This window comes from Trachypithecus francoisi, unplaced genomic scaffold (assembly GCF_009764315.1).
Source record: "Trachypithecus francoisi isolate TF-2019V2 unplaced genomic scaffold, Tfra_2.0 Lachesis_group9, whole genome shotgun sequence".
NCBI lineage: Eukaryota > Metazoa > Chordata > Mammalia > Primates > Cercopithecidae > Trachypithecus > Trachypithecus francoisi.
In genome coordinates, this window is record NW_022681474.1 from 3,432,052 (window position 1) to 3,452,901 (window position 20,850).

The 20,850-nt window shown below is 43.6% G+C and overlaps 1 protein-coding gene across 7 annotated transcripts in view; it reads left to right on the forward strand.

Annotated features, from left to right (window-relative positions):
• Positions 1 to 20,850, forward strand: part of FRMD4A (FERM domain containing 4A) — a 544,823-nt gene that overhangs the window by 412,758 nt on the left and 111,215 nt on the right. For all 7 annotated transcript variants that reach the window (XM_033209304.1, XM_033209303.1, XM_033209300.1 and 4 more), the window contains exons 6-7: positions 12,084 to 12,140; positions 13,072 to 13,094. In XM_033209304.1, the coding sequence (XP_033065195.1) occupies positions 12,084 to 12,140; positions 13,072 to 13,094 (80 nt within the window). The remainder of the gene's footprint in view (positions 1 to 12,083; positions 12,141 to 13,071; positions 13,095 to 20,850) is intronic.

The window sequence follows — 20,850 nt, forward strand, 5'->3', positions numbered from 1 at the left end:
TATCAAGTGCTCGTCATGGCCTCCCGCTCTGATACCTTGTCTCTCCAGCTGTCTGTCTCTGTCTTTTTATTCTACTTTCTGGGACGCTTTGTAGGGATTTACTTTAATCTCTTCTCTGGATTTTCTCACCTTTGCCATTATGGTTTTGTTTTTTGTTTGTTTGTTTTAATTTCTAAGAGTTTCTTTATATTATCTGATTTTTAAAATATTATGCTATCATTGTTTCAGGAACATAATATCCTCTCTTATCAGTCTGATAATATTAGTTATCATTATTATTCTGTGTTTCCTTCCAGCTCTTTTTTTCCAGTTTATTTGTTTTGGTCTCTCTTTCCTGTACGAGGCTTCCTCAGTTGTCTGCTGGCCGTGGTCTATCGCTTCACACTTGGAAACTAAGCAGATGCTCCATTTCAGGGTGGAATGGTCCCCCAGTGGGTGTCCCTGTGACGTGATCCCGTCGCAAGCTGGTTCTTTCCCTGGGGAACCCCGAATATCAGTGTCTTGGTATCTGGACGTCTTTCCTCTCTGAATCTCCATTCTCTCCAGAGAAAACCCTTCCCTTCCTGACTGGGACATGTCCTCCCACATCCAAGGATCTGGAGGGAACAGTCTCCATACTAGGTATAGAATTCTGTGTAATTCCTGCACTTCCGGTCCACTTCATCCCTGCTTCCTGTTCTTCAGAGAACGAACCTCTCATCTCTATAATAGCAGAAAGGCGAGGAAAGGTGTTTGGCTTTGTTTTGCTATTTTTCCCAGATTGTGAACACTGCCTTCCTACCTTCCGCTCTCTTTCCCAGCAGGCAGGAGGCAGGGCCACAGCGGACGTCCCTCTCACTTTCTCTTCCCTTCCACCCCTCTGCTTTATACAATAGAGCAGGAAAACGTAGTCATTATCTATCCAAGTTGCAGAAAATTAAAATATGGATATGAGACACCGGGGCTGTCATTGTGTCCTTCAGGTGGAGTGGGAAGAAGTGTGGAATGAGATTCCCACATGGTCCAACAGTGTTTCTGATGTGCTTGAACTCGCCGAGGAGACAGGTGGGTGACAGAGAGGACATTGACCAGTGCGTGGATACATCTCATTTAGAAATGTGTGTCCCGTTCCATGGGAAACTCCCACAGGAAGCCTACCTGGAATGGTGTATGTTCCCTGGAAAGAGACTGATGAGACGGCACAGCTCTCCCGCCAAGCCTTTTCCATCTGCTCCTCTCCCTCTTCCGGTGTGGCTTCCAACAGCCAACTGAAGGGGCTCATCCATCAGCCCCTGCAGGAGGCACGGGATTTATCCCATGAGACGGGAGCGAGGCAGGGGATGTGGACCCTCAGCTCTTCCCGCACCTTCAGGCTGGATTGAATCCTGCCTATTCTGGGTTCTGCACTGACAGAAAATTAGACACCATCAAAAATTAGTCATCACAATGATGTCTGAAAGCTTTGCAAGCAGAGGTCATAAATGACAGAGTCCGTTTAGTTTTTTATCAGAAAGATTTCCACAAATGATACATCTTACAGTTATAAGAGAAATCAAGAAATCAACAGCTCCCCATCTTCTCCACACGCAAACCTTCAGAGAGAAAAGAAAATTGGCGCTCACATTGAAAGACCTTTCCATTCACTTCCTCAGAGAAGTACTTTGATAGTTAGCTGATTGAGGTTAGGTGGCATGCGTGGCTGTCAGAATGGCTGGATGCACCATCAGTATCATCCGAAAGGCCACCAGATGGCTAACTAGGAGAAAGCAGGGCTGTGTTGGCAGAACCCGTTTGCAAACTGAGAAGACAAAGTTTCCAGCGTGGACTGAAGGTGCTCTTTTTGAAGAGGGAAAGGGCAGGTTGGGTTTTACGCCTCATGGTGTTCGTGTTACATAATAGACTCATACACACTCAGCAGATTTGGGGAAAAGTTACGCATAGTTATGAAGGAGTGTCGAGTGTGTTTATCGCAGGTAGACATATAGGTGACATATGTCCCATGTTCACTTTAGGATGGGATTTTTGTCTTGGTTTTTTAAATTTTTAATTTTTGTGGGTACATAGTAGGTGTATATATTTATGGGGTACATGAGATATTTTGATACAGGCATGCAATGTGTAATAACCACATCAGGGCAAATGGGGTATCCACCCCCTCAAGCCTTTATCCTTTGTGTTATGAACAATCCACTTCTACTCTTTTACTTATATGAAAATGTACAATTCAATCATTATTGACTACAGTTTCCCTGTTGTGCTATCAAATACTAGGTCTTATTCATTCTTTCTATTTTTTTGAACCCATTAACCATCCCCGTCTCCCCAACTCCTTCCACCCTTCCCAGCCTCTGGTAACCATCCTTCTATTCTCTGTCTCTATGAGTTCAATGGTTTTCATTTTTAGCTCCCACAATTAAGCGAGAAAATACGAACTTTGCCTTTCTGTGCCTGGCCTATTTTACTTAACATCATGACCTCTGGTTCCTTCCTGGGGTGGCTTTTAGCATTAAAATGAGGTGGAATTTGAGGCTCTTTACCTCACAAGGTGAACTATAGGACACAAAGTCAGTTTGTGTGCAGCCTCTGTGGACTGCTGACATTAGCCTAAAGTCTGCAGTAGTTCCTCAGAAGGGAATGTTTGTAAGGCTGGCCCCCTGTCCAGTCAGAGTTGTAATGATCTGGGTTGTAAACCAGCATTGACAGCTCCTATTGGTAGAGAGTTTAGCCACAGAAATTGAGAAATTTGCTAGGCCAGCTTGTCCTGAACCCTTGACCTGTAGGTAACTTAACCTCAGCATCTACTCTAGTTAATAAAGGGGCATCTATTCTGGTCTCTAAGATCACATCAGGAATCTAATATTTCACCTGTATAACTTTGCCCTGGTCCGAAGGGATTGGCTATGAACTATTTATTTATTTGTTTATGAGGCGGAGTCTCGCTCTGTCGCCCAGGCTGGAGTGCAGTGACACAATCTCAGCTCACTGCAACCTCCGCCTCCCAGGTTCAAGCAATTCTTTTGCCTCAGCCTCCCAAGTAGCTGGGACTACTACAGGCGTGCGCCACCATACCCGGCTAATTTGTTTTTTTCGTGTGTTTTGTTTTATTTTGCTTCCAAGTGAAACAAGGTCTCACCATGTTGCCCAGGCTGGTCTTAAACTCCCGGGCTCCAGTGATCCTCCTTCCTTGGCCTCCTAAAGTGCTTAGATTACAGGTGTGAGTCACCACATCCGGCTGGCAATGCACTCTTTAGGGACATTCATCACATTTCAATTATGCTTTGTCTACAAGCACTAACCTTCCCCAGCAGTGATAACCAAAGAAACAGGACTGTGGTTGTCATCTGGAGATGGGCTGAAATATGCTTCTTTCGGCTGGATGAGAAGTTGGTACCAGCATTTTCTGAGTGGATTTTTAAGCTCATCTTCCATGGCCTATCACTGTTCTAGGCACATAGCCGATGCTCAGAAAATTATTTTTTAATTGGTTACTTTCCAATCCCAGGGAGCAAGGATTTGCATATTTCCTGAGAAATCACCGAATATTGTTGCCTACATTGCACTGAGAACAAATCATGACATAAAGGAAAAGGCTTAAAATTTCTGCTTTATGGGTGCTCTTGGGAGGGTGCAAGTCTTGTTCAAATTAGTCTAGGAGCCTCTGCATGGTGGCTCATACCTATAATCCCAGAACTTTGGGAGGCCAAGAGTTTGAGATCAGCCTGGGCAACATAGCAAGACCACAACTCTACAAAAAAAAAAGTATTTAATTAGCCAGGCGTGGTGGCACACACTTGTATTCCCAACTACTTGGGAAGCTGAGATGGGAGGATCATTTGAGCCCATGAGTTGGAGGCTGAAGTGAGCTAGGATCACATTAGGGCACTCCAGCCTGGATGACAGAGACCTTGTCTCTTAAAAAAAAAAAAAAAAGTAGTTTAGGTAATCATCCTTGGGCCACATTTGCAGTTTAGGTCTAAATGCTATCTCTCTTGTTGATATTGAAATAAATGGTCTTTATTCAGTATCTTCAGTGTGCTTTGCTAATGATCATTCAGATGACATCATCTCATCTGTAGGTGGGAGAACCAAGCCAAAGCCCAGAATCACCTTCTAGAGGACAACATAAATATCAGCCTCAGACTTACAGAACTCTCGTCCTTACCTCTTAGTTTCATTGATGCAGGTTTAGAGCGTGCCCTTGTAGGACAGAGGGGGGATGAGAGAATGATAGACAGGTACCTTCTTTTTCAACTTTCAAGTAACAGACTTACATGGCTCTGTCATCTTGGCTGTGCCCATGACCTCTAAAAGAATGATCACAGGCCGGGTGCAGTAGCTCACACCTATAATCCCAACACTTTGGGAGGCCAAGGCAGGAGGATGACTTGAGCCCAGGAGTTGAAGACCAGCCTGAGAAACATAGTGAGACCCCCATCTCTACAAAAAAAAAAAATTAAAATTAGCTGAGCACGGTGGTGTGCGTCTGTGGTCCTAGCTACCCAGGAGGCTGAGGCAGGAGGATCACTTAAGCCCAGGAGTTCAAGGGTGCAGTGAACTATAGTGGTGCCACTGCACTCCATCCTGGGCAACAGAGCAAGACCCTGTCTCGACAAAAATAAATAAGTAAAAGTAAAAATTTTTTTAAATAGAACTTCATAAAGAGCGATTCCTTGAGATCCTGATATGGGCTGTCTGCCGTGGGGTGGACAGCGTGAGAAATCCCAATGGGGCAGAATTAGGGCTGTGGCTGAGCACGAGTGGCATTCACCTCTTGGATCATTAGACAAACATGAAGTGACTTGATGCTGAAAACTGGCAGAGGGCTAAGAATGAGCAATTGTGCAAGATCGCATCCGTCTCATCCTGCACCACAGCCCCTGTTTGCCCCGGGGGCAACGTTGCGTAGTCATAATGAGTTGTGCAATGAGGCATAGAGCCACAAGAAGAGAGAAAGTTGGGCTAAATATGGGCATTGTGTCCCACTTTAATGATATACGGTGTATTAGTCAGAGGAACAGGACCAATAGGATATATATAGATATACAGATATCAGAAAGAGACTTCTTATGAGGAGTTGGCTCACAAGATCATGGGGGCTGAGAAATCCCACAGTCTGCTGTCTACAAGCTGGAGACCCAGGAAAGCCAGTGGTGTCAGTCCACTGGCTGAGTCCAAAGACCTGAGAACCAGGGAGCCAGTGGACAAGAGAAGATGAAATGTGATGTCCCAGCTCAAAAAGCAAGGGACAGAAAGAAAGAAAAATGAAAAAAGGGGCGAGCTCCTCCATCCTCCATCTTTTGTTCTGTTCAAACCTTCCAGGACTGGGTGATGACCACCCTCACTGGGAAGGGTGGTCTATGGGGTCCACTGATTCGAATGCTGATCTCATCCAGAGGCACCCTCATGGACACATCCAGAAACTGTTTAATGTGGGCGACTCGGGGCTGGACGCGGGGGCTCACGCCTCTAATCCCAGCACTTTGGGAGGCTGAGATGGGTGGATCACTTGAGCCCAGGAGTTTGAGACCACCCTGGGCAACATGGTGAAACCCCATCTCTACTCAAAGTACAAAAAGCTAGCCGGTTGTGGTGATAGGCACCTGTAATCCCAGCTACTCGGGAAGCTAAGGCACGAGAATCACTCGAACCTAGGAGACAGAGGTTGCAGTCAGCCGAGATGGTGTCACCGCACTCTAGCCTGGGTGACAGAGCAAGACCCTGTCTCAAAAATCAGTAAATAATGGGTAACCCTTGGCCTGTCAAGTTGACACATAAAATACACCACAGACATGGTGACCAGTATACACACACACACACACACACACACACACTACCCATCTCTTTTAAAACAAAATCTTAGTAAAGATTCCTATAAATGCTAAGATATACTAAAGAACAAAGGCAAAACTGTGGAGTTCAGATTATCTATAGATACTCATCAGGAGAAATAAATAATATAGACCTAATAATTGTAGTGTGTTTTATCGTTTCCAAGTCACTTCTCCATTTATGCCTCACCAAACCCAGTAAAATAATTGGAAAGGAAATTGTTATCCCCATTTTACTGATAAGGAAAATCAAACTGAAGGTCAGGTGGTTCAGTCCATGTCCCCACAGCATTGGGGGGTTAAGACCAGAATATGGGACTTTCAGGGGACAGTAGAAATAATCTTAAGGAGAATAGCTTATCTATCATCTTTAGATGTTTTGTGGGTAAGAATAAACGTGGTGATAACTGGTGAGAATTCGTTAGGAAAACCCTTGATGGCTTTCCTAACCCTAGAAGTGGTTCTGAGTGGACTTTGCAAAGATTTTCCTTGACAAAATCTTTTCAACCTACCATATGGTTGTCAATTACATTTTCTCATGGAATTATCTCATTCGTCTTACATCAGAGTTGGAATTCCTGCAATTCCGGACCATGGTGGGCTGCTTTTCATTAAGATTCTTGGTTGAGTATAAAGACCACCACCCAGTCCCTCCGAGCAAAGAGGCCCTCCGGCTCTCAGGACTCTTGGAGAACATCCGTAACACCTGCCATTTGGGGTTCCCACGTGGCCACTTGTTAGAAACACGCGGAGGCCCTCAGAGGGAGATCTTTCTGAGAATATTGTTAGCCATGGTGCTGCTGATGAATGACCTCAGACCTCTTCCTGCGGCAGTTCAGTCACCTGGGATAAAACTACACAGCGTGGGAGGAAATGGGGCTGCCCTTCCCACCCCTACTCAGAGCACGTATGCATGTGCAAACACACACACACACACACACACACACATACCTGCAGATGGTCACGGTTTGTCTTTCCATACCACGTCTCAAAAGATCAAAGGAAGCAGCATGCATTATTCAGTAGTAAGGAAAGCAGATGCCTAAAGTATACACCCAGTGGCCACAGTCACCAAAGGACCTTACATTCCCTCCTGCCAGTGTTGTCCCCCTGGGCTTCTCTAGTCTCAAAGTAAAGTTATTCCATGCCCACCAGACGGCCCAAGGTTCCCAGGCAAGATTCCAGCTCAGTCAACGACCCTGCAGAAACCTCTCCTCCAATGGCTGCAGGAGCAGTGGGGCCTTCACCGCAGAGATGTGGATTGCATAAGCACAGAGGAATGTCACACCTCAGCCCCTGCATGAGGCAGACGGAAGCCACCCTCAAGCCTCCTGGAAGTGTCTTCTGCTCCTCCTATGATCCCATCTTGTCCTTAGTTAAGGGGAAAGCCCAGAATCCCAGGAAAAAATGGGATTTTTGCACACTGTGTGGTCTCCGCCAGTGTAGTTCCTCTGCTTGAGCAGAAACCCATGAAAGAAGCCGCCTCTGGCCAGGCGCGGTGGCTCACGCCTGTAATCCCAGCACTTTGGGAAGCCAAGGTGGGTGGATCACTTAAGGTCAGGAGTTTGAGACCAGCCTGGCCAACATGGTGAAACCTTGTTTCCACTAAAAATCAAAAAATTGGCCAGGTGTGGTGGTGCACACCTGTAATCCTCGCTACTTGGGAGGCTGTGGCACAAGAATTGCTGGAACCCAGAAGGCGGAGGTTGCAGTGAGCCGAGATTGCACCACTACATTCCCGTCTGAGTGACACAGTGATATCCTGTCTCAAAAAAAAAAAAATAAATGAAAAGCCACCTCTGGACCACTGAAAAAGTCAGATAAGGAAAAGGGAGAGTCATTTTCTTAATGTTCTGTGGGAGCACATTTCTGCTAGGAAGACCCCTGAAAACATCCGTTAACTCCTCTCTGTGGAACTTGGCTTTCAGGGTGGTTTTGTTTTGTTTTGTTTTTTGAGACGGAGTCTCACTCTGTCACCAGGCTGGAGTGCACTGGCGCTATCTTGGCTCACTGCAACCTCCACCACCCGGATTCAAGCGATTCTCCTGCCTCAGCCTCCCGAGTAGCTGGGACTACAGGCATGCGCCACCACGCCCAGCTAATTTTTGTATTTTTAGTAGAGACAGGGTTTCACCATGTTGGCCAGGATGGTCTCGATCTCTTGACCTCATGATCTGCCTGCCTCAGCCTCCCAAAGTGCTGGGATTACAGGCCTAAACCACCGTGCCTGGCTGGCTTTCAGATTTTGCAGTACCATGGGAAATTTTCAGAGTGAGCCAGAAGTCTAGAGCTCTGCCCTACTGCAGTAGAATCTTAAGGATAAGGCCACCTGGAAGCACAGTGAGGTGTACAGGGGGGAAAAGGCATCATGAACAAGTGACATTGGGGAATTGGGCAAAGACTGTCAGGATGTCTTCCCACCACCCTAGACTGGTTCTTATCCACACCCTTTCGGTCTTTGTGTTGAGTCCTCTGAGAACATCCAATGAAATGATCCTTCAACTCAATGCATGTTAAATGGGCGAGGTCAGAAGTAATAATACAGCTCTTTCCATCAGATTGTGTAAGCATGTGCAATGCCTGGGGCACTTGATTCTTCAATCATTTTCCCTCCCACTGGCCACATTTCAACTCTTCCTGTCTTTGGTATCTTCACTGGGAGATAGATGGTCAAGGTCAGACTTTTCAACCGAAAAGTGACCACAGTTAATGGTGCCAGTTCTCACTTACCCCGAGAACAACTATGGTGAGAGAGAAATGGAATCAATCAGGTTAGATATTTGATGGTGCATTTTTGGTAGCTTTCCTATGGATAACAGTTACGTTACAGTTAATGTTCACCAGTGATACTCTCCTGGAACCACATAATGGGCTGTGTAGAATAGAATAAAAGACCTTCCTTCATTTTCCCCGCCTCCACGCAGGTATAGACATTTTCGTTTATCAGATGAATCAAACAGCAAGCTAAAAGCTATGTTCGCACTTAAGAGTGTTATTTTCTGATGGCTGGTTTTGAGCTGTGCATCAGATAAGCCTCAGCAGATGTTAAATATTAGCCCGCAGTCAACCATTGGCTGTAACATAGGTGTAAATGTTTGACAGAAAAGCACACATACAACAGTACACTAACAAGTGCACTCCAAGGCATTCAGGTGGGGATGGAAACGCACGTAGTGAGAGTAGAAACCATCTATTGTGGTAACCCTGGACAGTGTTTCTGTGAAGCCATTTGTACGCTGTTAAATGATTTACATTCTGATGGGACCTGCTAATCCCAGAACTGCAATTCCAAACATTCTTCCACATCCCAGCACTGACAGCCTCTATCAATTCCAACCGCCATAAAGCTCTTTCAGCTGGTTAAACGTAAGGAATTATTGTCCCCAGTTCTTCCATAGGCTCTCATGAGTTCTTTTAAGCCATACTTCTAAGGTGATTCCAGGGCAAATATTAGTATCCAGCTTTGAAATTCCCAGGCCCAAAGGAGCCTGAATGATATCTCTCCTTCGAAAGATCCAGGTGTGCTTGAATGCATTGTTTTAAATTGCAGGAGCCAGTTCTGGAACTCTCAAAAAATAATTAGAAAATCCGTGAATCGGCTGGGCACAGTGGCTCATGCCTGTAATCCCAGCACTTTGGGAGGCCAAGGTGGGTGGATCACCTGAGGTCAGAAGTTCGAGACCAGCCTGGCCAACATGCTGAAACCCCGTCTCTACTAAAAATACAAAAAAAATTAGCCAGGCATGGTGGTGTGTGCCTGTAGTCTCAGCTACTTGGGAGGCTGAGGCAGGAGAATTGCTGGAACCCGGGAGACGGAGGTTGCAGTGAGCCAAGATCACACCATTCCACTCTAGCCCGGACGACAACAATGAGACTCTGTCTCCAAAAAAAAAAAAAAAATCCTTGAATCAGAGTCTGGCTTGTAATGCAAGTGAATAGAAACTCTTGCTGAGCAAACTCGCATTATAAATGTTTTGAGACTGTGTTGGCTGAAACTGGGTTTCTATTGATTTTAGGGGAAATGGAAGTCCTAAGGGAGGTCACATACTGGACAAGTAGTTGGGGGTCTGTTCCCGGCCCCTTAAGTGCCATTAAGGCCCTGTGGTTTCCAAAGTCCCTTAATGTTTTTGGATTCCATTCTCAGGGTCAGGCTGGCTAGTCTCTAAATCTCTTTTACCTCTAGCTCTCTGTCATCCAGTCAGCCACTATGGGATCTAGTGATATTAGGGAAAGAAAAATAAAGATGGACGTTTGTGCTTCAGCTTGACAGCAGACATAGGATATCAATTCAATTGTGTATTATTCTCACATGCTGATGAACTCAAGGCTTCTCTTTGTCTTTAACACGTGAGCTATGTATAATGAGACAGTGTTGTGCACTTAGAAGTTTATTAATGTGGGTCATGTTTTCATGTTTAGTGGGTTTGCTGTTTTGTTTGTTTGTTTGTTTGTTTGTTTGTTTGCTTGAGGCAGGGTCTCTCTGTCACCAGCGTAGTAGCATGATTACAACCCACTGTAGCCTCAACATTTCCAGGCTCAGGTGACCCTCCCACCCAAGTAGCTGGGACTACAGGCATGCACCACCACTCCAGGCTAATTTTTGTATTTTTAGTAGAGATGGGGTTTTGCCATGTTGGCCAGGCTGGTCTCAAACTCCTGGGCTCAAGTGATCCATCCACCTCAGCCTCCCAAAGCGCTGGGATTACAGGCGTGAGCCACCATGCCAGCCTAAGTGTTTGTACCATACACACACACACACACACACACACATGGAAATCTTTGGATATGATAGATATGTTTATTACCTTGATTGTGGTAATGGTGTCATGGGTGTATGCATCTGTCCAAACTCATAAAATTGTTTACATTAAACATATGCAGTTTTTTGAGGTGTTTTAGTTATATTTCAATAAAGCTGTTTTGGCTGGGTATGGGGGCTTACACCTGTAATCATCCCAACACTTTGGGAGGCCAAGGCAGGCACATCATCTGATGCCCCGAGTTCCAGACCAGCCTGGCTAACCTGGTGAAACCCCGTCTCTATACATACAAAAAAAACTAGCCGGGTGTGGTGGTGGGCACCTGTAATCCCAGCTACTCAGGAGGCCGAGGCAGGAGAATCACTTGTACCCGGGAGGTGGAGGTTGCACTGAACCGAGACTGCACCACTGTACTCCCGCTTGGGTGACACAGCGAGACGCTGTCTCAAAAAAAAGAAAAAGGCTGTTTTAAAAAATATGAACTATATACATTTTGAAATATAAATTTCAAAAATATCAAGAGAGAGAGAGAAAAGGAATTTTTTCAAAAACCAATGAGAGGTTTAAGTGCTTTGAAGACCAAGTCCCTAGATCACAATTAAGTATTTGGGGGAAGAACTACTAGGCGGAAACATTGTGAAACATACACACTGTAACAGCGCTGACCGGTAGAACTTTCTACAGTGGTTGAAATGTTCTGTATCTGAGCTGACAACATGGTAGTCACTAGCGACATGAACTGTAGAGCACAGGAAAGAAATCTGGCTCGTACAACCGAGGAACTGTATTTTCACCTTGTATTTAATTGTAAGGAGTCACAATCCCACTGTAACACTCCTTTCAAACAAAGCCTTTCAAGAAAGCCTTTCTTTCCATAACGTTCTGAGTTTAGTTTATACAGAAAATGCGTTTTGTTGTCAAGCATCTCTGTTCCAGTGATTAATAACATTAACAAACAGGTTTGTAAAATGCTGGGGCCTAGTCTGCCTCTTAATTTCTTGAAAGATGTAAAGATGAGGCCTTTGAGATAATCGGGTAGGCCTGAGCCCCCTAGTCCATCCCAGCTAAGAGCAGCAAAAAGGATGTTGGGAGTGTTTAGGACTGAATAATTCAGGGCAGTGGTCTCAGAGACTCAAGACGTTCTATGAATATGGGAGATTCTGAGCAAATCCTCAGAAAAGGAAGCTTTCCTTTTTTTTTTTTTTTAAGCCAGGGTCTCGCCCCATTACCCAGGCTGGAGTACAGTGGTGCTATCACAGCTCACTACAGCCTCAACCTCCCAGGCTAAGAGATCCTCCTACCTCAGCCTCCAAAACAGTTGAGTCTACAGACGTGCACCATCCTGCCTGGCTAATTTTTTAATTTTCTGTAGAGACGGGATCTCATTATGTTGCCCAGGCTGGTCTCAAACTCCCGGGCTGAGTAATCCTCCCGAAGAAGAGCTGTCATTTTTAAAAAAAGAGAAAAGTGGTTGTTAAATACCAAACTTGTCTTCCTTTGTTGTTTTTCCTTTCAGGAGCTTATTGACGTTGACAGTGAAGTGGTGTTTGAATTAGCTTCCTATATTTTACAGGTAAGTTGTTTTTCTCCTCCTCTTTATGTCCCAGGGCCATACACAGAAGAAAGGAAATAAGACTCACCGGGCATAGCTGTGTCCACTCACTATTTGTCGTCTTACCTGTTTTTAGCCACAAGCTGCATAGAGCTATTAGAGACACTGACGGAAACCATAGCAATAAACAGCGGCTTGTAGTATTTCAAAATTTTAAGACAGCAAATCCCTGTAAAGCAAAGTTGTGTGTTTAACCTGAGCCTGGGAGAAACTGAGATCATTTACTGACCCCATTTTCTTTGGGTTTGGTACTTTCACCCTGGAGAAAGCCAAGTGAATAGCTAGAGTTAGTGGCCAAAAAATCATGTTCTGCCCCCTGGAAAGACAAGGAAAAGCCCTTTAGGTTATGCAAAAAAAAAGGTGTTATAGAATATTAGCTTAATAGTGGCAAGATGAGTTTAAATGATATCATTTCTTTATTCCTTCAATAAGTATTTATTGAGCAACTACTATGTTTAAGGTATTATACTGGATTCACTAAAGTTTCCCTGGTCCCTACCTCCAGAGTCTTCAGTGTAATTGGGGACTAGGATAAAATACAAACCAAAACAAAAAGTGACCCTAGAAATAGACAGTTCTATCCAGATACATGTTCATGTTTAGTATCTTTAAACTAGAACACGTCAGACCCGGGCTTTGAGGTGTAGATGAACATTTTGTCATTATCAATCACTTTCTTTGTATATAACTTTCGAGAGTTTAATTTCATGTCTCATATTCAAATAGCAAAGGTATGCATTCTGTTTTAATTGTATTCCTGCAGCAAATAGGATGATAACTGCAGGAAGCTGAACTCATCTCATTCAGTAGAGAAACTCTCATGATTATAGAATGTAGAGTCTCTAACACTGGCTTAGTGTATTTCGCTGATGTTGAATTTTTTCTTCTACAGGAGGCAAAGGGAGATTTTTCTAGGTGAGTTTACAATTTTTTGTTGTTGTTGTTTAAAATGTAAACCCTTGCTTCTCTATTAAAAGAAACTATTCAGGATGTCCTTTTCAGGTGGACAATTTATTCATGTTGTATGTTAATGATGAGATCTAACTCTCAACTTGTGCATTGAAACAGATAGATCAGGTAGAGAAAACATAGTAATAGCAAGGATGATGTTCTCCACTACATGCAAAGCCCGGAGATTACTGGAAAGCTGGCATTAGGGCCCAGTGTCGTGCATGCCCATTGTCCTGAGGTTGGACAGGCTGCTCAAATGTCTCATAGAGGCTGGAATCACCATTGTGGTGTAAATATGGTTGCAGATAACCCGTCGGTCCTGACAAGTAGGTGGACATCTTTTTTTCTTTTTTTTTTTTTTTTTTGAGAGGGAGTCTCGCTCTGTCGCCCAGGCTGGAGTGCAGTGGCCGGATCTCAGCTCACTGCAAGCTCCGCCTCCCGGGCTCCCGCCATTCTCCTGCCTCAGCCTCCCGAGTAGCTGGGACTACAGGCGCCGCCACCTCGCCCGGCTAGTTTTTTTGTATTTTTTAGTAGAGACGGGGTTTTACTGTGTTAGCCAGGATGGTCTCGATCTGCTGACCTCGTGATCCGCCCGTCTCGGCCTCCCAAAGTGCTGGGATTACAGGCTTGAGCCACCGCGCCCGGCCGGACTCTTTTTTTCTCTCAGTGTAGTCCCTGTCCCTCAAGGGACAAAATGCTATCTTCTAGGGAAATTTCATTCGTGGAAGTGTTACAACATAAAAATACCGCACCTCTGCTTTGCTTCTGTCTTAGGATATTGTGTTGGAGAAAACATAAACAGACAACTACTGGGAATCTGTGAATGGCATTAATAGCCTTGTAAAACTGCGAACTCGTCGTTTATTTCAGTCCTCACAGTGTGGATCCGTGTGGCTGAAATTGCCCTGAAATCTCTTGTGATCATCACCAGGCCCGGAACAGAGCAGAGGGTGTAGCCAGCCACCAGCAGGGCTGTCTGCTCAAAGGCAGAGGTTACTCCTGGGATTCCGTTTGATTAAGCTCCTCTGAAAAAGAAAAAAAAAAAAGGAAAAGGCTAGGGTAACCCGTTCTGGAGAATCCAGGTTTAGAGGCAAACAGAGTCAACCGCATGAACAGGAGAGGAAGGCATCAAGGCGTAAGTGTCTGGCCCATCAACAGGAAATTAGCAAATTGGTATTAACAAGAAACACACGTCAGACCTCTGCTCCATCTAAGAACCTGTCTGTTTCCTCGTGCTTTGAGGGATTTCGTCTGTAAATGCAGCAAAAACTACTTCTGTTGGTGGCCACCTGTACTTGGCTGTCTTTGTCACCAGTTTTTCGGTTCTCAACTGCTTTCTCCTTGCTCTCCTGGTACATTTCTCAGGCTTGCTGTTTTGCTATTATTATTTTTTAAATTTTTTCAGAGGCAAGGCCTCCTTCTGTTACCCAGGCTGGAGTGCAGTCGTGGCTCACTGTAACCTCCAACTCCTGGGCTCGAGTGATCCTCCTGCCTCAGCCTCCCAACTAGCTGGGACCACAGGCATGAGTCACTGCACCGGCCTAATTCTTTTTTTTTTTTTTTTTTTGTAGAGATGAGCTCTCACTGTGTTGACTGTTCTCAGTCAGACATCTCAGCAAAAGCAAAAAATTATTTTACAATCTAAAACAAGGATGAGCAAGCTTCTTCTGTTAAGGGCCAGATCATCAGTATCTTGAGTTTTGCACACAGCACGATCTCTGTTGCAATTACACCACTCTTCCTAAGTGCAAAAGCAGCCCAATAGGATAAGTAAATGGATGAGCCTGATTATGTTCCAATAAAACTTTATTTATGGATACAGAAATTTGAATTTCATATAAATGTTTATGTATCACAAAATATTCTTCTTCTTTCGAGTTCTTTTTCCAACCACTTAAAAACGTAAAAGCCATCCTTAGTTTATGAGTAATACATAAGCAGAGGACTGAATTTGTCCAGGGGGTTGTAGTTGCTGACTCTGATCTCAAATGCCATCTCTTCAGCTCTGTTTGAATATTTGCATAATGAGACCTCTGGGCCCCTTTTATTTAAGTTTTCCAAGTTTTTGGTATAAAGCAGTGCTGGTCAAACTTTTAAATAGATAATGACTGCAACTAGCTTTGGCTGGAGACCTTGAACTTTGTAGGTGGCTAGTAACCATTTACTGAATTTGCTCAACATAATGTTTTCAGGTTATAGAAACTAAATCTTGTTATAATTTTTCTTTGTTACTGTTTTATGACATTAATTTGGCCTTGGAATTTGGGGTTTTGATAAGTGCCAGTCCATATCTACTTACAAAGATTTCTGAAGTCCCATGAAAAAATAATTTAAAAACCACAAATCCAATGGATTCCAGTGTCTAGTCTACTTACCCATATTTTTCCTTCCACATTTCTTTCACCAGCTCTGAACTCTGCTGTAAATATTATTTATTTTGAGAGTACCCTGACAGGATGGAATGTGAACTGGGAATAGCATGATCTGGCCCCACGGATCATGGGAACGTGTGGCCACATGGATTGCCAGGGAGAAGGAAGTGCAGGCTTGGCCTCCACAGTAATTCATGGCCCCCTAATGAGCTCCTGGAATGCTAGCTTGTTGGCTAAATTCAAAGAAACAAAGGATCTGGGTTGTGCTCCATTTGTCAAAGTGCTACTGCTACCTAGCAGTTTGTAAGCGCAGCTGTCTGGGAGGAGAAATCACTGTCAGGAGAGGGGAGAGGTCAGACACCTTACCCAAAAGGTCAGTGTATCTCACAGCCTAAAACCTACACCATGGACAGTGGGGGTGATCTGTTACGTGGGAGTCTCTGATAAACACCCTTTTTCTGTAGCAGGCCCATGCTAGTAAAGCCATCTTCAGAGGTCCAGAGAAACTAGTACACTTGAGTGGCCTAAAATTTTGGAGTAACAGAAGTAATTCTAAATTCCTTCTCATCTACTTCTGGGAAGATACCCAGCACGTCAAAACTGACCACACTTGGTTCAGCGGCTAAGCGTTAGGTATTTTACATGTCCCATTCTCATAACTTATGTAATTCCTATAAACAAATTTATTTGTGATTTATTGTAGAAAGTTGTTTTTGCTATTGATGCAGGATTTTTTGCTCCTTGGTTCAGCTAAAATCCAGCTTCTTGTCTCACAACCAGGAAAAATTAGGCACACAGACAAATGGAAGGGGGAGGAGAGTGGATCATTAAGTGAAAAGAAGGCTCTCAGCATAGAAGGAGAGGGTCCTGCTGACAGGCTCCCACCTCACAGATTGAATATCAGTCTCCTCCCCTACATAAGGCATGAATTCTTGGCGGCTCCAGCCCCTTCTCCCAGTGCACATGTGGGCCCCGGTCCCTTGCAGGCACATCCCCGGGCAAGACCCTGTGCAGGTTTCCTTATCTGCATCTGCATGCCTCCTGCATCTATCACTGTTATTAAATGCATGACTGTATAACCTCAGTTTTATTTAAAGGAATGGCTTTGATTTCCATACTGTAGTTTTCCTGAACAACATTAATAAAATACCAGCCAGCTTAGAACACACAGAACCCTAGAAAAGGCTTTTCTAGATATAACACAGGGTCCAGGGCTAAACTCTAAGATCTTCTAAAATCTAGAGGATCCAATAACCTTTTAAATGAATGGCCATCCACAAAAGATAAAGTAACTCTTTCATAGCCTGAGAAGTCCTGAATCTATAACTTCCCAAAAGGCTATTTTCTTCAGGATACTCTTATCCTAGATATTTACATTTCAGGGACTATATCCAAATTACATTTATGTGGAATGAGTATTAATCCATAAATTATGGGAGCAGTTTCCTTGAGGTGCAGGAGAAAAGGGGATTGCTTTTACAAAAGAGAAGTCAAGGGCTGGGTGCACTGGCTCACGCCTGTGATCCCAGCACTTTGGGAGCAGGTAAATCACCTGAGGTCAGGAGTTCAAGACCAGCCTGGCCAACATGGTGAAACGCTGTCTCTATTAAAAATACAAAAAGTAGCCGGGTGTGGTGGCGTACGCCTGTGATCCCAGCTACTCGGGAGGCTGAGGCAGGAGAATTGCTTGAACCCAGTTGGCGGAGGTTGCAGTGAGCCGAGATGGCGCCATTACACTCCAGCCTGGGTGATGAGCAAAACTCCCTCTCACAAAAGAAAAAAAAAAAAAAAGACGAACTCAAAAGTGCTGATACACCTTAATGGAAAGAGAACGATATAAGTCAATTCTGAACTGTAGCTACTGTTTCTCATGAAACTCACTTGCTCTTCCGTTTCTTCTTTTGGGCTCTCTGTTTTGCTCGGCAGATGCCTGAAGGCTTATACTTACATAACTCTTTTCTTTCCCATTAACAGAATAGCTCACTTCCTTGTCTTATTGGACTTTACGCTGAAATGTCAGGTTTAGCGTGCTGAGAGGAAATGACTGTAATCGAGATAGATAATTAGTATCGCCTGCCATAGGAAGAGATACAGACCACACATGTTCATATTCTACCAAACACAGGGTAAATTTGTAAGATGCCTCTAAAGGTTTAGGAAATAGTCTTATCTAAAAATAACATTTTTTCACTTTTATTGTTTTCCTTAGCACAGCATGCAGTAATCTCGTTTCATTTCCTGATGTTACATGTAGAACAAAAAACCTCATGTCTGTCGACAGTCAGGAAGTCAGGAGAGTTGGCATTTCTGTTTAAAAACAATTCAGTAGCCTCCGAGCTGTTAACAAAGGCAGCTGTGGGCCAAATATTTGGAAGACGAGAACTGATGCAGTTTAACAGCAACAAAAAAATATCTTTCGATAATCACTGTTGACCACTGGCCAACTAACTAACAGATTCTTATATATGATTCTATGATTCTTACATATTTTATTCATCGGAAACACCTCAGGGGTTTGGGAATGGAACACTGATGTTTTCTATTTCAACGCTTTTTTAAAACTCTCGGGTGATGCTAGAAAAACTAATATTCTCTTCCTTAAAAAGATCAGTGCAGAGAATACCTCATTTAATCGACTGATAGGACATCCAATTTTCTAGTTATATTCTAATTTAATTTAAAAGAAGTCTTATTGCAACACTGTAGTAAGGGAGATATTACATACAAAAACTTGATTTTGGGGTTTTTGTCTCTAAGGGGACCTTAACTGAAAACCTTATCAGCCAATCTCCTTACCCTGATTTTGAGAATCACTTCACCTCTGCCAGCCCTTCTGATCTTTCTAAAAATGTGCTGCAAATTTTCTTAAAATAATAATTTTAAGCAAAGCATGGTGGCTCACGTCTATAATCTCAGCACTGTGGGAGGCCGAGGCGGGTGAATTGCTTGAGCCCAGGAGTTCGAGACCAACCAGGGCAACATGGCAAAACCCCATCTCCACTAAAAATACAAAAACAATTAGCCAGGCATGGTGGTGAGGACCTGTAGTCCCAGCTACTTGGGAGGCTGAGGTGGGAGGATTGTTTGATCCCGGGAGGCAGAGGCTGCCGCTGCAGTGAGTCAAGATCGCACCACTGTACTCCAGCCTGAGTCACAGAGTGAGACCCTGTCTCCAAAAATAAAATAAAAAATAACCTTTAGCATTTTGCAATATTGAAGTGCTTTTAAAATGTTTTGCGCTCGGCCGGGCACGGTGGCTCAAGCCTGTCATCCCAGCACTTTGGGAGGCCGAGACGGGCGGATCACGAGGTCAGGAGATCGAGACCATCCTGGCTAACACGGTGAAACCCCGTCTCTACTAAAAAATACAAGAAAACTAGCCGGGCGAGGTGGCGGCCGCCTGTAGTCCCAGCTACTCGGGAGGCTGAGGCAGGAGAATGGCGTGAACCCGGGAGGCGGAGCTTGCAGTGAGCTGAGATCCGGCCACTGCACTTCAGCCTGGGTGACAGAGCCAGACTCCGTCTCAAAAAAAAATGTTTTGCGCTAAACAACGCAAATCACAAATGCCAAAATCACACTACCTTTGAAATAAAGAATCGTCCATACATTAACAGACACAAGTAAAAAACATCTGTTCTATAGAATTTGTCGTTAGCAAGATTTATTGAAAACAGATCAGTAAAGCTGTGTTACTCTGGACCCTCTTCTGGGACCTGGAAATATCTTTGTTTCCGAGGACTGGTTATACTGATGCTCATCACTAAAACAGGATTCTCCCAGCATGAGATTTATTAGGACCAGAAAGCAAACAGCACCCGAAAAAGACAGATAGTAAGGAAATTCCGTGTAAAGATTCTTGGGCCACGTTTTGCCTACCTGGCTCTGTTCAGCAGGGCCCATTACATGCTTAAGAGGCGATGGAAGGCACCTTGTGTCTACAAGCTCACCATTCCAAATAAACACAGCCACCGAAGGAAAAGAACTCACGTTTTGATTGAGTACTTGGGAGTCAGTTTATATGACATCTGTAGAAGGGGAAATGCCAGTCCAAGTGCCAGAATATCAGCTTCTCAGAGCTTAGGGAACGGCGGCTAAGAAATGTGGGTGTACACCTGCGGTGTCAATCTGCAAGTTACTCTTTCTGTTTCCTTAAAACAGAAAATGAAAAACAGCTTGCTTTTAGAAATAGAACAATGCATCACCCAATCAATGAAAACAAATAGTAGCAGTCCCTCATTAACAAGGGAAATTGATTTTCACCTCCATTTTAGAAGGGGAGTTGGAGCATTTATTTGTGCTGAAAATTTTCCATTAAGTTCCACAAACCACATGTTATTAGGTGCCCAGGAGAGCAGTTAGAGGCAAACATGTAAAGACCTTTTAGTATTTTATCTTCTATAAACCATGGGATGGTGTGCTCACTAGTGTAGAGAGAAAGACATTTTTATGACCCCAAAAAAGTGCCTCCTTGGTTTTTTCTTTCTTTCTTTGAAATCTCTTCTGCCTTTATAAAGAGCCATTTGTGAATTAATATAAACTGAACTCAACTTACTGGTATCAGAAAATCTCAGGTTTTTAAGTCTTTTTTGCCAGGCCAGAGGGTGACTTTTAGGAAGTCATAGGTGAAAGGAAGAGCTTTAGATGATCAAGAGGAAAAGAACACGAAGAACTCATTTTCTTCTAAAAGACTTTTTTTTAGTAATATAAACATTTATATCGATTGTGATCTTTAAAAAGATGACATAGTTATTTTCTTGACAGCTACAACATGGAGACTTGATTAATCTAAAGCAGCAGTCTGCACATCACAATTCCTAGTATACAAATACCATTTCCTTGCACGTACATAAGTGGTTTTACTACTACAGCTCTAAGCAAGCTCGGTTTCAAATCGTTATTAGATCATTTGGGGCATATTTCCCTACAGTTTTTAAACTGGCTGCTTGAAAATAAACAGCTGGTGTGATCATAGGGTAGGAGAAATAGACTTGCTGAGATTTTTATTTTTAGATAATTAGTGAAAAAATAGTTATGTTTGAAATAGTTACCATTTGAACTATAACTTATGTAACTTAACAGTATCTATAATATCTATCTAAACTGGCAAATTTTTCTATTGGAAACATCCTAGAAAAAAAAAAAAAGTTAATCTGTTAAACTTGAAACACACGTAACAGCCCACAGAAGAGTTTCTATGGGAAGAATTGAAATTAATATAATTCCCATATACTATTTATGTACTGTTTTACACACACACACGCACACACGAAAGAATTGTGTGTGGCGTTTTCCCATGATTTAAAAATGAGTTTAAGGGCCATGAGTAATTGAAGCGCAGATGGAATCTT